This window comes from Diplotaxodon limnothrissa, linkage group LG13 (genome assembly GCF_057381915.1).
Source record: "Diplotaxodon limnothrissa isolate DT_005_m linkage group LG13, D_limnothrissa_male_GT1.1, whole genome shotgun sequence".
In the NCBI taxonomy this organism is placed as follows: domain Eukaryota; kingdom Metazoa; phylum Chordata; class Actinopteri; order Cichliformes; family Cichlidae; genus Diplotaxodon; species Diplotaxodon limnothrissa.
The window spans coordinates 11,543,424-11,567,248 of NC_140608.1; the positions used below are offsets into that span (position 1 = coordinate 11,543,424).

Genomic DNA, 23,825 nt, shown 5'->3' on the forward strand with positions numbered 1-23,825 from the left:
CAAAATCCAAAACACGTACAAAATCCAAAACACATGCAAAATCCAAAACACGTACTAAATTCAAAACACGTGCAAACTCCAAAACACATGCAAAATCCAAAACACGTACAAAATTCAAAACACATGCAAACTCCAAAACACGTACAAAATCCAAAACACGTGCAAAATCCAAAACACGTACAAAATTCAAAACACGTACAAAATCCAAAACACATGCAAAATCCAAAACACGTACAAAATCCAAAACACGTGCAAAATCCAAAACACGTACAAAATCCAAAACACGTACAAAATTCAAAACACATGCAAACTCCAAAACACATACAAAATCCAAAACACATGCAAAATCCAAAACACATGCAAAATCCAAAACACGTGCAAAATCCAAAACACGTACAAAATTCAAAACACATGCAAAATACAAAACACGTACAAAATCCAAAACACGTACAAAATCCAAAACACATGCAAAATCCAAAACACGTACAAAATCCAAAACACGTGCAAAATCCAAAACACGTACAAAATTCAAAACACATGCAAACTCCAAATCACAACGGAAGTGCTCCAGGACGCTAGGGGCAGTGTTGAGCTCGATTTGTAAAATAAACGGCAAGTTTGTTGCAAACACATGGGCTCTAGTCTCCGTTGCGCTTCCCAGGTTGCCTAGCAACTATGATACTAACAGCTGGAAACGTGTCATACAACTTTTTTTGACAGAAATGAAGGAGAACATATTTTTTTTCATTTGTTTGTTTGTTTCTACAAGAGCTTTGTGTGATTTGATAAGTATCTGAGGCTGAGACCACAGGACAGTAAAACATGATTTTTGGGCTTCATTTCTGTACTGAACAGTCATTTAAGATTAGCTAGTAAATAACAATTAGCTAATGTTGTTCATGAGACTAAAGTCATATCACTTTGGTAATGTAAATATAATATGGACAATATTATGGTTATTATATTAGTCATTATTAGGTATTACAGCAGTGAACATGAACTCTTTGTCAAATACTGAGCTTCAGTACAGATTCAAGTTGCAGTTATTTACATGTCTTACCACCTTAAATCTTCACTCAAAGACAAGTATATAGGAATGACTGCCAAATTTATTTGCCACTGAAGCCGAAGGATGGCATCTGAATAAAACCTCTCTTGACATGCCTAGATGACATTAAAGCTTGGTTGGCTCTAAACTTTTTAAATTTGAATGAAAAGAAAACAGATTTGTTGGTGTTTGGACCCAGTGGCCCCTGTGAGTCCTCTTCTTTTCATTTGGAACCCCTGGAGGTTTATTTTAAACCTGTTGTTACTGCCCTTGGTTTTAAGTTGGACCAGTCCATTTTTATCATTTAAGGCGACTGGCAAGAGTGAAATCGTTTCTTTCTAGGCAGCACTTTGAAACCGTGATCCATGCTTTTATTTCTTCCCCTGTGGACTACTGTAACGCACTTTATGTGGGGGTCAGTCAGTTGTTACTCTGACATCTGCAGCTGGTTCAAAATGTATATTGACAGTGCATATATAGGTGTATCATATATAAGAGACAAATGTTGTTCCTTCAGTATGTTGGCATTACTAAATTTGGCTCAAATGCTTACATACATGTGTAAAAAGAAAATGTACAAGCTGTGAGCTGTTTCAAATCAAATCACTTTTATTGTCACATCACATGTGCAGGTACATTGGTACAGCACATGTGAGTGAAATTCTTGTGTGCGAGCTTCACAAGCAACAGAGTTGTGCAAAATACAATAATGTAAACAAGCAAAATACAAGAATGGCTACATCTGAAACTAATAAATATATGTACAATATATAATAGTATATATATGTTTCTGATAAAATGAAGAGTAGACTGATGTATTAAATATTCCTTTATTGGGTGAGAAAATCAGACCATGTCATAACTGCTTTAAGTCATACAGAATAGATATCAGAGCTTTAAACAGGCTGACGTCTGCTAAATGGGTCAAACTGGGCAGAAAGTATACAAACACATAACATCCTTATAGAATATGATGTAACACTATAGATCAACTTACCTCAGAATATATAAAGCATATAAACAATTACAGCAATATGATGCAACAAACACAGCAGTGCTACTGATCCAAAATACTCAAAGCTTCATAGAACTGAAACAAACATTTATTTTTAGTTCCATTCTGCTGCTGATACAGACTTTAGGTTTCTGAACATTAAACTTGTTGCTGCCTTTCATAGTGCGTAACTTGAAGGCCCTGAGTACTTTCTCCCACACTGGAAACACTGGAATGATAAAATTATTTGAACATTACCTAATAAGACTGATTCAGGACAGACAATTAGTTATTTTAAACTTTTCTAGCAGTCCTTCACAAACAGGGAACAGTCTGTCTATTCTCTCCATCTGTCAGCTGCTGCTGGCTCTTCCTCCTCCTCTTCCTCACATACTGCTGAGATTGTCCTGGTGGATCATCAGGGGTGCAAAGCCTCACAGATGATGTAATGCAGTGGGTCCCTCAGTCTGTTCTCACTCTGGACACTTGCAGGTGTCACACATAGAAATCAAATGTGTGATAAGCTGCAGGATTCAAACACAAGTGTGACTTATAAATACATGTTCATACTTTTATTCCACAATCAGAGAGAAAGAAACAGAGAGAGAGTGCAGGACAGACAGACAGGTGACAGTCTCAGGTGTACACACTGCTACAAAACAGCACCAGAGAAGGAGGATTTAGTGTTTGTGTCATTACGAGTGTAAACAAGAAGAGTTCCCAGATGGTACAGTGGACACATGTGTGACTCCTGTGATTAAAGCATCTTTCTTTCAGCTTAAGGAGTGAACCGTCAGCTGACTGACATGACTGACTTTAATTACGCATAAAATCATCACATTCTCTGTAAGATTAAAGTCAGCTATTGAACGGCGAATATTTTGAAGTGAAGGCTTTAAAACCAAGTTAGTACAAACGTCGCTAATGTCACATAACTTTCCCGACATGTTGCCAACAGTAATGTTTTAATGTTCTTCATTATAAAAACATTTGCGCATAAATAAGTGACATAATATTCAGTACTTACTTCTGGAAGTTTACTCTTTGTCCGCTCCGCTTCCGCCGTTTTTTTTCGGCAAAATTATCCAAACCACCGCCGCGCTATGAAGTCTGGGATATGTTGGGCCATGAAGGCTACACAGACCCATCCTTAAAATTCAGGGAAATTAAGGACGCATTTGAGGGCCGCATTTCGAGCAGCCTTTGAATTGGGACAGTCTTTGTCGTGTCGCTGTGACATAATCGGCCTTAAAATGCGGCCTTTAAGGCTGCAGACCCCAAATCCGGTCATTGGTACTTCCTGGCTTGTGTAGTTACTAGGTAACAAAAGCTCAACACTGCCCCTAGCGTCCTGGAGCACTTCCGTTGTGTTTTGGATTTTGCATGTGTTTTGGAGTTTGTGCGTGTTTTGGGGTTTGCACGTGTTTTGGATTTTGCACGTGTTTTGTATTTTGCATGTGTTTTGTATTTTGCACGTGTTTTGTATTTTGCATGTGTTTTGGAGTTTGCACGTGTTTTGTATTTTGTACGTGTTTTGTATTTTGCACGCGTTTTGTATTTTGTACGTGTTTTGTATTTTGCACGTGTTTTGGATTTTGTACGTGTTTTGTATTTTGCACGTGTTTTGTATTTTGCACGTGTTTTGTATATTGTACGTGTTTTGTATTTTGTACGTGTTTTGTATTTTGCATGTGTTTTGTATTTTGTACGTGTTTTGGAGTTTGCATGTGTTTTGGATTTTGTACGTGTTTTGGAGTTTGCACGTGTTTTGGATTTTGTAAGTGCTTTGGAGTTTGCATGTGTTTTGTATTTTGTACGTGTTTTGTCTTTTGCATGTGTTTTTTATTTTGTAAGTGTTTTGGAGTTTGCACGTGTTTTGGATTTTGTAAGTGCTTTGGAGTTTGCACGTGTTTTGTATTTTGTACGTGTTTTGGATTTTGCATGTTTTTTGTATTTTGTACGTGTTTTGTCTTTTGCATGTGTTTTTTATTTTGTAAGTGTTTTGGAGCTTGCATGTGTTTTGGATTTTGCACGTGTTTTGGATTTTGTAAGTGTTTTGGAGTTTGTACGTGCTTTGTCTCTAGGGGCCACCGTACCCTCTCCCCCGTATGGTTTACTGAGACCAGGTGTCCTACCTACCTGGACTTCTTTTTCCACAATGTTTCAGTATTTTAGCCGAGAGCCGTGCACACATCCAGTCTGAATCTAATGTTGTCATTAGGAAAACAGTCAGCACTCAGGTTTGATCAGCAACAGCGACCGCGTGCTTCCGCACAACAGCAGGTCAGCTGATTGAAACGGCACGCGGAAACAGTAAAGTCAATTTGAAATCGCCACTAGTTCTCCAAAGCACTCGGTCTTCACCCACAAACACCAGCGCTTAACGTAAAGCAAAACGTAACGTCTTTCTTTCGTAAGCGGATTTTTTTTTAAGTGCAGTGACTCGGATAGTTGATGTAAAAGCAGTGGGCGAGAAAGATATGGCAAACAACGAGTCGCTGGTCGCATTGAATGGGACTCAGGTAAGTTTGCTTAGGAGAGTGTTTCTCTCAGACTTTGTCCCCTGCTTGTGTAATGTGGCACTTTTTTTTTTTTATTTAAGCCCCACTCTAAATAATTTACTAGCGCTGAAGTTATGCTGCTGTGTTTGTTTCCTCGACTTCACTGGAGTCATGTGACACGCTGAAGCTAGCATTACAGATGTGACTTTCGCTTCTTTTACAGCTTCACTGACAAAAATAAACTCCGTAATAAGTAATGTAATAAAGTGTACCCAGTGCAAGGCGGTTTGTTGAAATGTAAGTTCACAGGGGTAGAAGTGAAAAGCATACAGAGGAAAGGATTAGTTATCCCTTCGCATAAACAGAAAGACAGGTGTAGTTTAGAAACCATCCGGCTTTACAGTGAGGCATCCTATCCAGCTGTTTCGCCAAGTGTTGCAGTATAAGGCTGTGTATGTTATTCAGATTTAATTAAAAAGTTGTTGTTGGGATATCATGAAAAATGTGTCTGTTCCCCCGTCAGAGATGCAGTCTTTATATGTCTCTCTCTTTTAATTTTCAAAGATTTCATACATTGGGCACGACTGTAAGGAAATTCCAGAGTTCCTTGGAGAGACCTATGGCCAGTTTGCACGAAGGCTGGATCTGAGTTTTAATCAGCTCAGGTAAGATTAGCAAAGCGCACAACATGTAATCAGCTGCACATCTTCCTACATCTTCCTCTGCCTGCTACTGGGAGACATGCGTCTTCACATCAGGTGCAACTGAATGTGTACCCTGGGTTTACAGGTGGTCACGGTGTCATCAGAAGATCAGAAAGCTGAACGAGTGTTAGAACTGGGCTGGTGCCACGCTGGGGCGGGATAAAAGGCATCATCGATAAATGTGACATGCTAATTCAGGGGCAAATAGAAGAAAAGATTCCTCTGTCAGGACATGAAGGAGCACCTCATGGCAGCCGCTTCAGAGGGGGCTGCCATTTCAACAGCAGGACTAGCATAGTTGATGTGGCAAGTAAAAGAAAAGAGATGATGGTTATAAGGTGCTTTTGTTTCTGAAGCCCTTTCATGACTGTCAGGCCATGAAGCCATCTCAGTTGGGCCCTTTTCTGTTTAGAAATTGTTGTCTCGAGGCAGTTGTCTGTAGTGGGTATTTGGAGTTTAAATGGATTTATATAGTGCAAAACCCCTCAATTGAAAAATCTTTTTTAAGGTTCAGGAATATCTGAATGGGCCAACATGAGTTTCTTGGAAGCCCATGATCTGTTATCACAGAATTTACACACACAGTGCAGAGCTCACCTTTGCACAGGGTGTTGAGTAAGTCACAGTCCTTGTAAATCTGCTACGGTGGGCAAACAGAGATCTTTAGGTCCTTGGCTAAGCCTGATATACAGAAACCTGTCACACATTTTTCTTTTGTTTGTTTTGTCTAAACATCTGCAACTGGTAAAACAAAGATTTGTAGCTGCATTCTCATTACCTTGACCATCAGTATCCTATCATGCTCTTCATTCAAATATAGTCAGATAATTTGAAACATTTACGTTTTTAAATAGCTAACAGTAGGCAAGATGATACCAAGTGTCCTTTTTGCTCACAATAAATATTTTTTTGATTAGATGACCATACGTGAGGTTCCTAAACCAGTTAGCAAAAGTCCTATATAGTATTACACCTTGTCACATGACTAAGCATTGTACTGAATACACTGTTTGACACCAATTGTTTTTAGGCGTTTCCTCAGAGGAAGTGAAAGCACGTAATCTCTCACAGGGAGCATTATGGCATGAGACTGCAACAACTCTTATGTCTGTGGGTTTTGGGGATATCAAGACGGGCATTATGTGAGTTGCCCTTGAAGCTGTCACGTTAAGAGCTTCATGTTTAGAATGAAATATTTATGACTCAGAAATGACTAATTTATTATTGGTTTTCAGTTCAGCTAATCTCAGATGTCAGATATCATTACTAAACTTCAAAGGGTGGTATGCACAGAGAAGTGGTGCAGAAGTAAGCCAAGCAATACTTGAACCATTTAGGGCTCATGTCTGTGCAATATTGATTGATGGTTTGGTAGTGGAAAAAGTGATCTTATACCATGCTTAATTCTAATGATTTAGCTTTAGATTTGGCTAGATTTTATTTTCAAAGCTGCTTTATTTTCCTCAATTTCTGGGTTCTGGTTCATTCTTATGCTTGTTGTGAAAATGAGTGTTTGTACAGTGTGTTAAAGCTGATTCCAACAACATTACATGACATTAATACAACAGAACATTAAAAGATGAAAGTATGCATTGCCAACATGTTAGTATTAGTTCCTTCTGGTATCACCATAAACACACATGACCACATTAGAAACTGGATAAACACGTCAACATGTGACAAAGTTGTAGCACCCACTGTTCGTTTCCCATTCCCCAGTTTTGATATACAAGAAACAATAAACCACTGATGCGTCATATTTTGTGCTGCTGTACAATGCATTGAATAATTTGACAAGGTTATAACCAATATTATTGGTAAAAGTTTCTAAGCACACTTTCACCTTTATAATATAGGACATCTGCACACCAGATAGGTAAACACTGTTATTTATCTCATAATGATAACATTCGAAATTCTGCTGCTCTTATACGTCAGAGACATTTGTGAATATTGACACCGTGACCTTGTTTCAATGTCAGCTCAAGCAAACCAGGTGTAAACAAATGCACATGTTGGTTAAACTCAGTGGACTACCTTCAGCATCGTGCACTTCTTCATGCTGCTTGACTCAAATCTAGAGGGAGACATTGCCAGAGTTTGTTGTAGCTAATGTGCTTATTTCTGTCAGCTCAATTGACAACACTCATCCAGCAACCTGACAATGAGTCACAACGAGAAGCAAGGTGCTGGCATTGGCTTTAACTGAGTCCTGTGTGGTTTTGTGTGCGTGTAGCGCATATGTTTGTTATTTTGTATGTGTGCTTGTGGATGTTTGCTTGGGTGCAGTGTTTGCGCATCTGTCTCTGTGAGCATAACTGTGAGTGGCTGGGCAGGTAATGGCAGGATGAAATTATGGTAGTGGGCTGTCACACCTACACCTCTCCCTCTGTGTGCTGTAGTGTCAGCCTGTCTCATCAATGTGTTGAGAACTGTGGCTCACAGTGAGATTTCTGTCCCAGGAAGGGCTTGGTTGGTATTGTGTTGTCCACTTTGTTCCAGGTCAGTTGTGTATACAGTGCTGTGAAGGAGCATGTGCTATGTTGACACGATTTCCCTGCTGTGACTGTTACATGCAGTGTTATCACCCTGGACACACGAGGATTGAAGAGGACATGTGTCTCTGAGTCTCAGGAAGAATCCTAACACTATTACAACAGGGATACTTGTCTTCCGAAATCAGACAAACCATCCTGATAAACAAATCCCAGTTGGGTATCAACAGCCAGTTGTGAAATCTTAAAACTCTACTTTTTCCAGTAAGCCTATTTTATCAATTTAGTTATATATATATATATTTTTTAAAACCAAAGTATAGAGATATACTGACTGACTGAATTGGTCCATTTTCAGTCTTCTAAGCCTGGATCAGGTACTCAGCCTCCAGTATATCCTATTATGAGCCGGTTCGTTTCATGCATGCACGGTGGCACAGACAAGTTAAATATTATAAGCTTGGAAACACCTCACTGTGAGTGAAGACACAAAGTTTGCCAAAGTAAACTGTGGGTGAGGTACAAAGAAGATTGTAAAAACTAATCTAACTAGATGCTTCACTCAACTTTGCCTAGCTGAACATTTTAAAGAAGCTAACAAAAACAAAGTAGATAAAGCTACTTTGTTTTTCCAGAGCTCCGAGCCAGCCACAGGCAAGCATCCTTTGTGTGAGCAAAAGATCAAAGTTGTTCCAAAGAAAATTATGGAGACAAGTGGAAAAGAAAAAAAGATTGATGTCCTCTTATTTGGTAAATTTATCCAAATACCGTAAAAGATTTGTTATATAAATCCGCTTTTGTTTGGTAAAGTAAAATATGCCAGATAAAGGTGGGCGCGCAGAAACATTTCAGTTGTTTAGGTGAGAGAAGATCCTGTAATGCACTCCAGCTTGTAAAATTTAATAATTTCTTGTATTATGAAAATTAAAATTGAAGCAAAATTTCCAAACAAGAGTGATTAAAGTTGTGCAATCACAGTGATTCTTTGAAATACCTTTAAATATTGGAGATACTAGAGACATTTGGTAAATGTCACATGAAACTGCAACTTTTACATTTTTCCATGCATGAGAAGATACCAATGTCTATTTTTCCTTGCAGTCAGTCTCAGTTTTCACAATATCAGAATTTCAAATATGACACTGATACTCAGGAAAATACTCAATAAAAAAGGGACAAAATTACAAATATATTATGTTATATTTTAGGATTCTCTTAGTTAGTGGAAAAAAACATAAACAACATTTTTAGATGTGCTTTTGGTGACTTGGCACCATATTTCCATTGCTGATCAAATAGAGTTGGTAACGTATGCTCTCACTATTTCTGTGAGAGAATGGTAGACTTTTCTTTGACTTAATCTTGGACTCAGACATTAAATGGCTGCATTATTCTGACCAGCAGGAGTGATAATGTTAGCTCCCAGATTAATGTTATATTATTATTAGCCATAGCCCCTAGCCACTAACTTAATGATTGCTATCTGTGCAACAATGTAGGAATGTAACCTGTTGCTGAAAGCGTTTGTCAGCGTCGTTTGAACTTATTAGGCACAGCATTGAATGTCAAGGACGTTAATTTACAGGTAAAAGTCAAGCACTCCACCTCTAAATTTTCTTACCACAAAGATCTTTAATTCAGTCGTTAACCTACATGGGCTCATATCCCTTGTGACCCACTCTATGATCTGAAACACTGACATTACTCTCTGGTATACTTAAAAGTCTAATGTCAGGAGTCGATCTGCTACATAAAATCCACCAAAGTTGAAATTCAGCCTGCTCTCAAGAATAGGAAGACCATATTGGACTTAGGCACACACATCTACTGTATGTGTGTGTGTGTGTATGTATGCAATGTGTGTGCCTCTGTCTGTGGGGGTATGTGCTCACCCAGGCCATGTTGGTGATGGCAGGCGTTTTGCATTTTAATGACAAATCAAGTATGCTAACTTGCATTTTAAAACGAAAGTGCTCTAAATGTCGCACGGCTGTCAAAATGAGATGTAAGTAGTCTGATGAAAAGAGAACAAAGAAGACAAAGTAGGGAGGCCTAGTACACTGAGAAATGAAATAAAACCTTGTATGGCCTGTCAACTGTGTCGTTTTATATTCATATCTAAGAAACATTATAGTATTACTCCGCTGCTCAAGCCTCACTCATCTGTCTCTTTTAATTCATCACAGGGACCGCTCTGTCTTTCAAGTTGCTGTATGTCAACACTGGAAGGGGCCTTCTAATTGACAAATGAGTGTCACAGACATCAAGTGTTCCTTTTCTATCCACGATAGGTAGACTCTGGTTGTTTGATGGTTTGGGGAGGAGGGATGAGGGGGTCTGTTATTGGCAGAAGCCCAGTAAGAGGCATTAGACTGGGCCCAGAATGAGAAGTGACAACAGGAAGAGAGCCTGTCATTGTCTTGCCTAAGTGTTCAATCTGCAGAGATGCTGGTATGCAGATAAAGTGTCAGTTAGGAGGAGAGAATATGAAACATTGGCAGTATGAAGTCCTCAAATCACTTAACTGGGAGCAGCGTGTGTGTGTGCCTGGTAATAGTGGTGGCGTACTCTGTTCTGCTGAGGAAATATATTCCATATCTGATCCATCAGGCCTGTTTAGGCCGATATTCTAGGATAACCTGATCTATGTCTCATAAATTACAAAGTACGCAGAGCTCTCCCAGCGCAAAGAGATTTAAACCGGATAGATGAAAAGGACACGGTCTGGCAGGAAATAACTTATTCATATGAAGGACATTGATATTTCGTATCCTTCTTTGGTACTAATTTAAACTAGAATTTTTTTTAAATGATGTACTACTCCTGGGAAAGTCGCCGGATGACATAGCTTGTCTTTTTCCTCCATCTCACCAATTTGAGGTTGTGATTGCTGCAAACACTTTTCTCTCTGTTAACGGACAGTTAAAATGATGCCAACAGAAAGCCAGGGTAGAGAAATGCACACAAGTCGTGGGCAATTAGTTTTATCAAAGTCATATGTTTGGTACGTTATCGCTTAAGTCTTTTACATGAGGTTATATTTTGGACGGTCTTAATTATAATGCCTTTGGATAGATTTGAAATGATTAAGGTTTAAAGAACTTTTATCTCTGCAAGTTATGCTTTGCATGAGGAAAATTACACAACGTTATGGTTTCACTAATGGCTCAATCCACAGTGGTGACATGATCATCGTCCCTGGCTCAAACCAACACGCCGCTGAACAAATGCCATACTAATTCAAACTTTGGATAAGTCAAGAAAAATGCTAAGTTACACTGACTTTCATCTTCACTTTGAAAGAGAGTAGATATACTTCTTGCAACATGCTCATAACTGTCACAAATCTCAACTGTGCACTGCTGATTGGCTCTTTGGAGACAATTGTGGGACAACTCACTTTTTCATATTTGTTTTTGTTTTGTTTTTTTTAAATGTCTTGAAATGTCAGGATTCTTTGAGTGACGTACTTCTCTCATATTTTGTGGAGTCCTTATAAAAGGTCACCCTTCCTGCTGGCTTTTGAAAAGTTGTTGTGGTTTGTTTTGGTGCCATCCATTTTTTGAGGAAGTCGTGAGCATTACCATGGAGATAAACCACTGGCAAACCTCCTAGTTCATTAGAAATCCCCCTTCCTCCAAAAACAAAACAAAAAAGAAAAAAAACCCACATCCTCTTAGGACGAGTTTGTGTCTAATTTGTTTTTATCTCGCTTTGAGTACTGCAAAACAAAGTTGGTTTCAAACTGCAGTTCACTGCTGCACCTCTTGTGTCGACAGGGAAATGCAGCTCTGCTCACGTTGCACTCTCAGTGCACACTTGAGGCGTTCGAGAGAATCTGACTTAGCTCCTGGCCTTCTTCTGCTGTAGTATACAACAAAGTTGTAGCGTTCCTGCTACCCCGATTGATTTAGGTGTGGGGTGGTTCCCAGGTGGAGCGTGCAGACGACAGGATGCATATCACCCGGCTATTTAGTGTGAATTCTGCAGACAATGATCACATGTGCTCCAACTGACATTACACAAACTTTGTACTAGGGAGTTGGCAGGATAAAGACCATTTAATGTCTGATCTGACTGATCCAGACATTTGTTATCACTTACAGCTCGGCCGGGTAGTGCCTACAAAAAATCTGGGCTGCAGTGGCTCTGGTGTAACACAGCTGAGTAGCTAGTCAATCAGCTTACAGCTGGACAGTTCCTTTATCCTGGGTACAGGATATATAGTATACAGTAAATCTTTATCTCATTGTTAAAACACAACAAAAGACAGACAGAACCATCAGTGTCAGGAGCTGCCGTCAGCCTTTCAGTGCATTCCTTCTATCTAAAACCATCTTGTGCTTAAGGATTCTGAATTGAAGGGAACATCTTTATGTTCCTTTTGTTCACATTATATACACTGGGCAGTGATGCCATTCCTTTTATGACTGCGTCACATTTTTTATTGTATATCCCAAGACGGATGGCGTGCCACTGATGCAGAGATTTACAGGCCTTCAGCTTGCAGTGGCAGGGCTTTAGAAGGGCCTGCTGACATCTAGCCAACACTTTGGAGGAGGAGTATAAAAGCTGACATTTTATTGGCTCTAAGAGGGAAGGAGAGAGAGGGAGAGAAGTCTTGGGATTGGGGGCAGGGAGGGAGGGAGGGTGAGAGGAAAGAAAGGAAAAGATATTCTGTTTCTTTACTTTATATTTTTCAGCACTGCCAGCTGTCATGGGGAACTTACTAAAAAGATGGGATTTATTGGGTATTATTTAGAAACCTGTCAGTGCTAATGACTACAGCTATGATTTCAATTATCACCCACTAAATATAGCTTAATTCACTGCCTTGCTGGCTATAATGAGCCACCCTGACATCATTTTTCAAAAATTTGATACCATGCTATTTTAATATTTTATGTTGACCACTGATTTAATTTTCCTCCCTGGTGCTTGGCATGTGGCAAGTTGGATGGTCAAAGCTATTGAGTTCAAAGCTATCCATGGGATATATTTTTTCCATTGACAGAAATCCAATTAGTTTTAGTACACAGTCTGGCTGAATAAAAAGGGTCTTAAAATCCACAATATGTTTCCTTAGTGTTTTAGCAGAGTGCAAAGTGATGGATCTTTATGATTTAAACTGATGGGGCCCAAGTGGACATGCTCCCTTTTCTACTTTGGCAAGTGAAAAACAAACTACCCGTATGTCTTAGTCATTTTGATAGGCATAGCAGAGTCTTTTGATATTGTGTAAACATCCGCTGTAAAGTGCATGCACCGGCTAAGATCTTGACTCCTACATATTTAAACACTTATTAAATACTTTACAGCTGCTACACAAATTCTGCCGAAACACCGTGTAAATATGAGAGAGGGAAAAAGTCAGATGTATAATTCATTAGTGACATGTTTAGTAAGTAGACCGTTTGGGGAGAGTTAATGCGTATTCAGGTTTTGACATGAGGGTGTGCATTTTTAAGCGAGCATTAAAAGGAAGATGATTAGGACTGGCATTTGGCTGTCAATAACAAGCTCGCTGCTTGAAGTTGATGATACGGGGGAATTTTGATAATGTAAAGCTGATTCCTTTTCTTGAGTCTTCTCCCTCCGTGACATATGTTTTATAGTACATAACACATGTACAAGTCATTTAGGATAGCCTCCAACAGTTAGGATCTCTCCATGTGTGCTTTGCTTTCTTCTAAAAAATGGAAAATCACACTACTTGAGACATGACCTGTGTCTCTTTAAAGACATAACTCAGGCACTGTTTATGTTCATCCCATCACATTTAGCTATCTCCCAGATTGATGATGTAAGCAACTGGAAGGCATGGAACATATTAAAGCAGAGCAGGGAGAGCCATACTTCTACTTCCCTTGGCTGAATCCCAGATGTGGAAAAGAGAAAAAGTAAGGGGGGGGAAAACGGTTTGGAGCCTGTTTTGGATGATGAACAAAGGAGCTTCCTTTGGTATGGCCTAGGCAGTTTTGGTCGCTTCATGGATTTCAATCTCCCACAGTCTTTCCTAGAAGGCCCAGGGGTGTAAAGTGAAGACAGATACATGGCTGTATCCATGCCAAGATTTTAGAGGATGATGGCAGTTTTTGCCGTGATTTGAATTTTAGGGGATGATTTTTTAAGAGGGCTGCGTGATAAATGTTGTCAGTAGATGAATAAATCCTGTGACCATAAAATGCAGTTGGAGGCTGTTGGTGGAGATGGCAGCTCTCAAAGGCCTCGCAATTACTAACAGTCTGATCTTGCATATTGGCGAAGACGAGGGATTAATCTTATAACCCCTATAATTTGAGTCCAGTTTAATCGCAGTTCACCACTCCTGGTGTGATAAACTATGCCTTATTTGCTTGTTCTGCAGTTGCAGAACCGGCTTTGCGGGTGAGACCTTTTCCTGCACTCCCGCAAAACACTTAAACCGTCCCTGGCCGTGGACAGCTGTGTCACATTCTCAGCACAGCTGTATCTCATTTCCTGTATCCATTTTAGATAAACGTACTCGCATCTTTCACAGCTTTCACTTTTAAAAACCACCGACTGTCCTTCCAAGCTGCCATCCCAAGAACTTGGTCGGACGGGAAGATTTTTCCGAGATAACGGTCCCTGCGCTCTCGCTCGGCTGCGCTCTTGTTCTCCCCTTCCTCTTTGTGCTCGTTCCATTTGTGAAGCATGAAGAATAAGTTTAGAAAACTGTAGCTGGGACTGGGTTCAGAAATCAAGGGAAAGCTATGGTTCTTTTAAGGTTACATCTGACATCCATCAGCATGGAAATATGTTTTAATGGTCAGGCAGGCTGCAAGACATCAGTAAGCTGTTGCCTCACTTTTCCACCCAGGGATATATTGAGATAAGAAACAGTGACGGCATGTTTCATGTCCATGCTGCTGACATGTCTGTGCTGGAAAACTACAAGGAGAAACCCTTACATTTTGGGGCCAGCAGGCTGCGTAGTACAGTATCCTTATTCTCTGTTTTCCCTCTTAAAACATTGTTTATCCATAAGGATAAATGCAATGACTCCCATCACACTGGTTCCACTGCAAGCTGCTGACTGCACTATTAGCTGACAGTATGATTATGTGAACAACAGACCAAACAGTCTTCTGATCTCCTCTGTCTGTCCAGACGTTTGGTGATGTTTAAGAGTTTATCCCCACTGGTAATGGGGAGATAGCTTTTGTACTGGGGGCACTGTAGAGTTTCTTTATTTTCTCCCTCTGTCTGGATCCCGGACCCCTGGGTCCTCTAAAGCTCAGAACATGTCTGTACTCAGATGTTTCAAAACACCAAACAGCAGAGGATGAGTAGGAGAAGAAGGAGGCAGAGGAGGAGGAAGAAGGTATAAAGGAGAGACGAAGGGAAATGGGAGGAGGGTAAGGAATCCTCACAGGGACAAAGTGCACATGTACAAGCAGACCAGGCAGAGAGGCCCAACAGGGTCTATAGACTTGTGATCTGAGGGCCGTTTGTGTGTCAGTCAGATCAAAGTCTGTGGAAGAGTAGGAGAAATCCCTTTACCTTTTCTGACTATGGAAACCCTTATTGGCAGCTCGGCTGAAGGAGGGGGATGATAACAGGGAGCTGCAGTGAAATGCTTCTACTTGTGATGGTTTTCATTGTTTTTGTTTCGCTTCGAGTAAAACACAAATCCTTCCTTGGGCAGTTTTATTCATGCAGCTGTAGGGTCGGTGTTTTGGATATCTTAAACATGTGCATGGAACATTGTTTTGTCAATATTTTATGACAATATTAGTGTTAAGACTGCAGCTTCTGGCTGCAAATTCTGCATTTTGCACAAAACTGCCGTGCTGCTCGGTGCTTTATAAATGTTAAGTTTTTATATTTAAAAGGAAGATGGTTGTTTTCATTGTTTCTTTCAAGAGAAGATTGGTTGGTTGATCATAAATTGTCTCTTTTTGTGCAAGGAAACACAAGAAATTATGCCACAGTGTCAGACTAAAGAGCATGCAGCAATGTGAATTATTCAAATGAAAGCAAAATTCAGATCACGGTGTCAGTGATTTAAGATGAAAAAATATGGTGTTTCTTTTTTATAGTTCCTTTAACTTTCACTTCTAATTCAAGAGTAATAATAAGTAATAAAAGTTGAAGCTATTTCCTTGTTTAAAATGATAGATTAGTTTATTTTTAATGCATGTGATTCCTGCTGCAAAAGGACACTTTGGTTTACAATTAAAAGGTCTCTTAAACTGAGATTAGTCAGTAACAAAAAGAAACAAAAAGTGACAAATAAAAGGCAAAAACATGACAATACAAAGGACCTCTTTATTATGGTGTATTTTTTTTGTATTAGCTTGCTTGGGAACATATCATATGCATATCCTGCACATCTTTTTTCATATAGAGACACCTGCTGAAGATAAGATAACAATAATGCCATTGAACAACAGCACAAAATGTACACTATACAAGGTATATAGAAATATCACTTTAATATAAGCATACATGATACAAAAGATACAGTTTGATATTTTTAAATGTCTGGTAGCAGTAAAGTAGAGTGGAATATTGCATGGTGGCTAAAAATCAGGTCAAATAAATAAAATAAATACATCTAACATCTAACACTGCACATTATCTGTTTCAGTTTTATACATGGATAATAGGTGGTCAGGTTGAAGTTTGAACCAAGTTCAGCATACAGCATATATATATGTGTATGTATGTATGTATATATATATATATATATATATATATATATATATATATATATATATATATATATATATATATATATATATATATATATATATTAGAGAGAGAGAGACACACACACACAGCTGTTCCTTCCAGAGAATGCCACACACTCTGCCACTCCTGCTAACCCCCTCATTCTGGGAATGTGTAGTGAGTGTATCCTTCTATAGGCCTGGCTGTTTAAATTAATTATTAGTTTTATAGCGAACCCTGAGGCCCTGCACAGGCAGCTAATCCCTGTAGAGGGCTAATCCGACCCCACGTTACAGAAAATCAATGCTGGTCTTTGGTGTAGGCATGCCATCAGGGCACGGGGACACATGTCAGACAGGCCTCCTGATTTTTTCATGAGGTGTGTTTTTGAAGTGGTAAAGCCAGTGGAGGATGCTCGAGGTAGCCAGAATTTAAAAGAATATCCGGAAGCGATAAAAAAAGGCTTGTATGACCAACTTTCTCTTGGGGTGCTAGTGATGCAAGTGTGTGGTTTTTTTGGTGAATTATTTTAACAGAAAGCAGATATGGAGATGCATGGAGAGAACTCGTGCTGTCAAAAAGTTAGTAGACATTTAAAAAAAAAAAAAAATCCATATTTGCAGCCTGAGCTAGATGTTTTTGATTAAGGTAATAATAATAAAAATAATAAAAGCTATAAAACTATTAAAAAGATTTATGTAAGTACACAAAGTAATAACACGACACCAACTCCCTTAGTATTTCGTATGGTAACTCTTACCTGTCAGGGCGTGGGCGCAGTTCCTCTGGGGGTGTTCTGGCACAACACAGGACTTTGGCAACGTATCCTTTGGGTCCTTTGGTTTTCCTTTGGTAATTAGGCTTGTTGCAGCACATTCCCTGCGTAGTGGATCAGATTGGGATGTGGGGAGTTGAGTAGAATTTGTGGCTCTGCTTTTAGGAGGCACCATTACAATGGTAGGGTGCGCTAGCTAGTCTGCAACAGTGTTTAGCTGGATAGCAGATGTAAATGTTAGGACCCAAAGTAACCCAGAAGAAGACTTTGCTTTGTAATTCTCATAACATGTCATTGGTTTTTATGTTTTGGCTGATGGTTCTATAACACAAACACACAATAGTATATGTCTGTGTTACAATGGCCTTCTGGGAAACTGTGATGATAGATGTGCACGGTGGTTGGGTATCCTGCAGTCAACAAGGTTTTGAAGGGATTTGGTTTGCGCTGAGTGACTGCAGAGCATGTCAAGTAGTTTGAGTTATGTCGTGTTTGAGTTATTTTCACTGGTTTGGTGGCTGAGGATTGGTGCCAGTGGAGTCTCGCTGTAAACATCAGCCTTGACTGTTTGCCTGATAATTTGATGAAGGGAAGGGATTGAAGTAGTCATTCTGAAAATGTCAATTTGTGTCTTTCTAGTAATAAATCTTTTCTTATGACCCAAAATGAGAACATCCTATTTTGTCTTGGCAATGATACAGACAGTCTGTGATTTGAGATCACTTTAATATCTTGTCAGATTTGATCCATAGTAAAAAATTGAAACCACCATTCATTTTCTTTTTCTCTGTCAGGGTTTAATACCATTCAGAGACGATATGAATATTTCTCATTCCTCAGTCTCATTTCATATTCTCAACTGCCTGTCAGTAATTGGAGGAGAGAGAGAGAGAGAGAGAGATGATCTGACCCAGTCCCCTACTTTTTTTTTCCACCTCTCTTTCTGCCTATTAGTTTTGGCTTACCAGCTTTCTCTCTCTCTCTCCCACACACACACACACACACACACACACGGAGACTGGCAGCTGAAGATAATAGCTTTCATAATGTGTGGCGCTTCATTCCAAGCTATTTTGTGTTTCTCTTTATGATAGAACAAAAAAATGTCGAGCCCAGTCAGTCTATTCATTTCCTCTAGTGGGAGATTAATGAGATGAACACTGCCGTCTCGTGCCTTTTGTGACAGGCTTCAAAGTCCCTGTACAGGAGGACCTGCGTCTGTTCATCTGTAGAGTTCACACACAGGCTGGCTTTTATTTCCGTTTACAGTGTAGCAGTCGATTAGGGAGGCTACCTCATGATCCAAACTATATGCTGCAATTATCTTAGACATAGATAAAGTGATCAGATATGCTGTGCGCTTTCTTCGTGGTAGTGAAGTCACTCAGCAAATGTTTTAAGCATCTACGACATCTGACCTAAACATAGTTTGCTCTGGGATTGAATTCATGAAGTGGAGCCTTTGTGAGCGGACTGTGGCTATGGTGAAGATGCCACTTAAAAGGATGTGACGAACACAGAAATCCTTGTGTGTTATCACGAGACGTTTGGGTTTGACCATTTGGATTTCCTTCCTATTTAAAACGGAGTAAAGCATTCAATCTTATAAACTAAATATAAGGATCTTAATGTATCACTACAACTTTTATTTATGTCAGTCCATACACAAATGTCTTGATTCATCCCCCATTTTTTTTTCATTTTGCTTCCAAGGAGCCAGACTGTCTTGTATTTCATTTAATGTGGTCAAGAGCATTAGTTCCCCAGGCTTTCTAAAGGTCTTTCTGAAGTTTTTCTTTGGATACTGGCTGCATCTTGTTTGTTAAACTATTTGACACTGACCTATGAATCACCCAAGCATTTCAGGCATAAAAACCCAAGGGATGAACCAGTGTTGTGGCTACATATACCAAAGAACCCATTTTTAATTGTATCTTTAGGCACCTTGTTATTAGCAGCCTGTAAAACAAACACATCCCACATTCCCCTTTTTTTTAGATGAATTTCCAAAACATGTCAGATAACAGTTTTACAGAAATAAAATAGTATTTCTGCACCCGCAAGGTGATTCTCAAACTTGAAAACTTGACATATCTCAGCATGGTGTGTAGTGGAAATTGGTGGAGGCTGAGGCATACCAAATTACCCAAGAACTGGGATGAAGATCAGTTGTAACAAGTCTTATGGAGGGATAACATCAAATTTGAAAAAGTTGGCTCAAATTGTCATCAGTGTGTGGACGGTAATGTATGTATGACAGGTAGAATAAAAGGCAGCCAACACCCAAAAAAGAGCGTTAAATGTCTTTTAAGACGGTTGGAGAACTATTTCTGAAGACTACTTAACGAAATCACAAGAAAGCTGCCTAATAGAGTTCAGGCTGTGTAGAACAATAAAGATCATCAGACCAAATATTAACTTACAGGCTTGTTAGAACTATACAATCTCTGTTTTCACCTGATGTACTGTGTACCATTTATGTTTGCAGATGTTTTTTTTTTTAAAAATCACTGCATCTCTCTCCCATTTAGCAAAATATAAAGAATTGAACAGCGACTCAGTATAGTACATCCACTTTACATGCTGCTTTTACATTTTTCTGATACGTATTAGTAAAATATAAAAACCTTAAATATTGTCACATGTTGGAATATCAACTCAACCTGGCCATGTTCACGTTGAATAGATTTCTCCCAGACAAACATAAGACCTATGATGATGGGTAAGAGACATTTGCAGCTGTTCCTCTGCTACTACCACACCATGTAAGCCTATTAAATGGCAGTAAATAAAATCTCTTGTGATAGAAGCAGCTGGGCCACTTTTGTATCATATGACAATCACAACAAACAAACTGAAAATATATCAGTTGCCGTAACTCTCTTTTAACACAAGATATCCTGTAGGCTGCTTATTTGGACCTTTAGTGCCTATTAGTCTAAAATGTGGTTTCTAACGCTTCCATTAATCCCGTTTGCACAGAAGGATGTAATGTTTTACAGCTAAAACTGCTTCTTTTACATTAATAAAGATGGGGGACTGAGAGCTGACAGTAAACTGGTTACTTAAGTCCATGTAAAATGGTGACTGTCACTCACTGCTTCTCCCATTGTGCTGTGATTGTAGTGTAGGCTTGTGGAGAGTTAGTTATCCAAATACCAGCAGTGCATAGTCTCTCATTTGTTTTCATTCACTTTATTATTTCAACCTTTTTATTCGCAGTGTCAGACGTGTTTGCAAGGGACATTCGAGCTTCATGTCAAAAAACTCCTCCAAAAGCGAGACAGCTAAGACAGATTTGGAGGCGAGGCAAAAATCCCTTGTTTGTCGAAATTTTTTGAATGCCACATTTTTATCCAGGCTGCCGAGTGCGTTGCATTTTCCGGGCACATTAACATATCTTAAAACTTTGCTGATTTTTTTCCAGGCCAAAGTTCCTCTGGCAGAAATTAAAAAAATAACTTCCCAAACTGTGACAAACGCAAAACATTTCTCTGAATTGCTTCTCAGAAAGATATAGATTCTTTTTTTTAAATATCAGTTTTGCTGTAACCACAGAGCTCTTATGGTAAACCACCCACGTGTTGATAAAGACAAAAAACTAATGGCAATTCCCATTTGATGTCTACACGAAGTTCTGAGGGAAAGTAAAATAAGACATTTTGGAAAAACATTCCTTTTTCTGTACACAGAGCAGAGTTGTGTGTTTGCTCTACACGGCTTTGATTAAAGGTTTTGAGAGAGAGGAGACATTTCTTTTGCTTTATGGCTCTCATTGCCAGCTTGGCAGCAGCACTAGCATTTTAATGCCCATTAACAACCTTTTAACTGTCAAGATCTTTTGAAATATGGATATTTGCTTTCCTCGCTGCTTCAGAGCCACCAAAATTACTTTTAATAGCACAAGTGTTGAGCTTCATGAGCGGTAGGCTAGCTGCATGCCATTCTCGTGCAAAGGGGGGTTTGCCAACGATGCCTGATTAGGAGTGCAAGGGGAGATTAATAGATGTTTCTTCCCCTCATTTGTTATCACTCTTTTAGCGCATTGACTGACTACGGCGTGTGATAAATAGAGGGAAGCCTCTGCATTTCCTGAGTGTGACACTATCTATCTACTCGTCAGCCCAGCTCTGTGTTGATGTGATGTCTCCTCTGACAGCACATCCAAAGTCAGCTTCCTAGTCCTGGGCAATTTCAGCTGCTGAGGGAAAGGTGTTTGGGATCTGCATTTTAATCCTGGCCTGTTTAATGTTTGCCCCCTGACAATCTGGGCCAGACATCATTTTAATGGTATGTACAGTGATAAAGCCAATAAAATGTCAGGATGATTGATAATCTGAGCATTATAGCAATATGACTTTCCAGGTCTCCTCTGCGCTCCAATGATGGTTTCCAAATTGAATTCTTTAGGCGTGCGCGTGTGAACCTATGCATGCACATTCACATGGTATGCATGCGTGCGCGTTTGCTACACCTTAGGTGAGGGGAAGAAATCTTGTTAGTTTCTAGTGAATCGGTTTTTAGTGCTTATGCAATACATTATTTCCAAAATAACAAACCACATTGGCTGAATAGATTATCTCTGGGTTTTTGGCCTGCTTACTGTATTTGTCTAGAAAATGTGTATCGGAGTGGGGGACAATTATAAGGATGATTACCATATTTCTTCAGTTAAATAAATGATATGAAATCTTGCTTTCCTCTCTGTGTCAGAAACTGTAAATGTATGAACTAGGCGGGCGTGTGTTTCATATCAAAGCCGGCTTATTTTTGTCTACTGGGGATGGTTGAGGGGAGAGGATGCCGTTCATATCTCTTGACTTATGAACTTGTCCAAACACAGGTGGACATTGAGACTCCACAGATGGTGGTGAAGCAATGAAGTGTTGGAACAGCGTGTATACTTAAGCCTTTGCCTTTGATTGTTACATTTTGTAACGGCCTAAATATGTTACTTCTTTTTTTTATTTTCCTTTTTTTTATATATTCAGAGTTGCTCTTTTTTCCCCCCCTTTTTTATTTTTTTAGACTGGATCCCTATGGAGGAGATCACAGCTCTGGTTCATTGATTTATTGGTTGCTATTTGCAAACCAATAGTAATCGGTTGGAGATTGACACACATGCGCTTGCAGTGCAGTCACTGTCTCTTTGGACCTGTGAAACAGCTCGTTCTATCTTCGGCAAAGTCAGAGCAGCACTGCCTCTGACTGGCAGTCATGGAAAGCTCTTTGTGCCAGACATGGTGATTGATGACATGTCTGGCACAGCCTGCAGTTTTTGACAAAAAGTATTGATGGCTGCTCTCAGTAAAGTGTTAGTCCAGGTGACAGAGCAATCCATTTTAAGATGAATGAGAAACAGAGAGATGGAAAGTAAGAGAGAGGGAGAAAGACAAAGTGAGGGAGAGAGGCTGAAAGAGGAAAATCATCAGCACTTTCTGGAGCGAGTTATGTATTTGTAACTCTAGTTCTGTGATCACAGGCTTTCAAATGGAATATGCACTAACACAAGCAGATATTCTGCTTTGATTAATGAGGGTCACGCATGCCACGGCTCCACACTGTTTATGATTTTTATTTTTATTTCCCCTTAATTAACATGAGGTCTCATTTTCAAAGCCACCTCAACAGAAAATGTTGAGCTTGTGGTTGGGCAGTTGTTAGTTGACACTAAGAATGGATTACCATTTCCCACAGCTTGGTTCCCTTAGCCATTTCCTAATGACTAATTTTCTCTTTCTAATGATTGGAGGTTCACGAAGGAGGACACGAGGATGGGTGTGACAGAAGAGGATTTAGAAATAGGGTGAGATGGAGGCAGATGATCGGCTGTGGCGACCCCTAAAGGGAGCAGCAGAGATTCTGTACTCAGTTCAGTTCCTGCTGCAGAAAGTTAAAGATGAATCTGCAATCTGAACAAGGTACGGTTCTGTAAATAGGATGTACAAAGCAAGGCATGAATTACTGATTTAAAGTTGTTTTTTAAGACTTATTTTCAGCAAATTATTTTTAAAGTACTTGGTAAAGATATGACTAAGCCCTTCAACGTTGTTAAAAATCCTTCTCAGTAAATTGACTTTGATGTTTATTGTCACTTTCCTTCAGAAACATATGACTTCTACTGAGACTAAATGCTCCTGTAGGTTACATTGATAAACTAAAGGCAACAAAGCAAGCAAAAAATCAGGTCTTTCCTTCTAACTTAGAAGCCATCTTTGTTATTTTTTCTGCAGTAGTTCTGTCGCTGATTTCTCCTCCAGTGATACTTTCTCTGTCTTATACATGTAGCGTCTTACACCTTTTCTTTTAATTTTTTTGGTCCCATTATCCATCCATGCAATGCAAAAGCAAAAGTTAAGACTGAGGAGAAAACCTAATACAATCTATTAGGTTTTCAGTAAAGACTATTGATAAATCTGGATGTTTCTATAGTTAAAGAAAGGCACCTTTTCTTGTACTGCCCCACATTCTGAGTACTGATATTTTCAAATGTAGTGCTAAAATAGGCCATGCATGTTTCGTCAAAATATGCTTGTCTGTCAGTTTGGGCTCATTTAGTGCCAGTGGGAGTCCCAAGATTTTATATCCACTGGATTTGTTTGAATTGGAAA

General features: G+C 39.3%; 1 protein-coding gene across 1 annotated transcript in view; it reads left to right on the forward strand.

Moving 5' to 3' along the window:
* The first annotated feature begins 4,400 nt into the window (after nt 1-4,400).
* The window catches only part of lrmda (leucine rich melanocyte differentiation associated), a 207,333-nt gene continuing 187,908 nt past the window's right edge, over nt 4,401-23,825 (forward strand). Inside the window, exons 1-2 of the mRNA XM_085369800.1 lie at nt 4,401-4,564; nt 5,108-5,208. Coding sequence (XP_085225926.1) covers nt 4,523-4,564; nt 5,108-5,208 — 143 coding nt within the window. The 5' untranslated portion in view covers nt 4,401-4,522. The remainder of the gene's footprint in view (nt 4,565-5,107; nt 5,209-23,825) is intronic.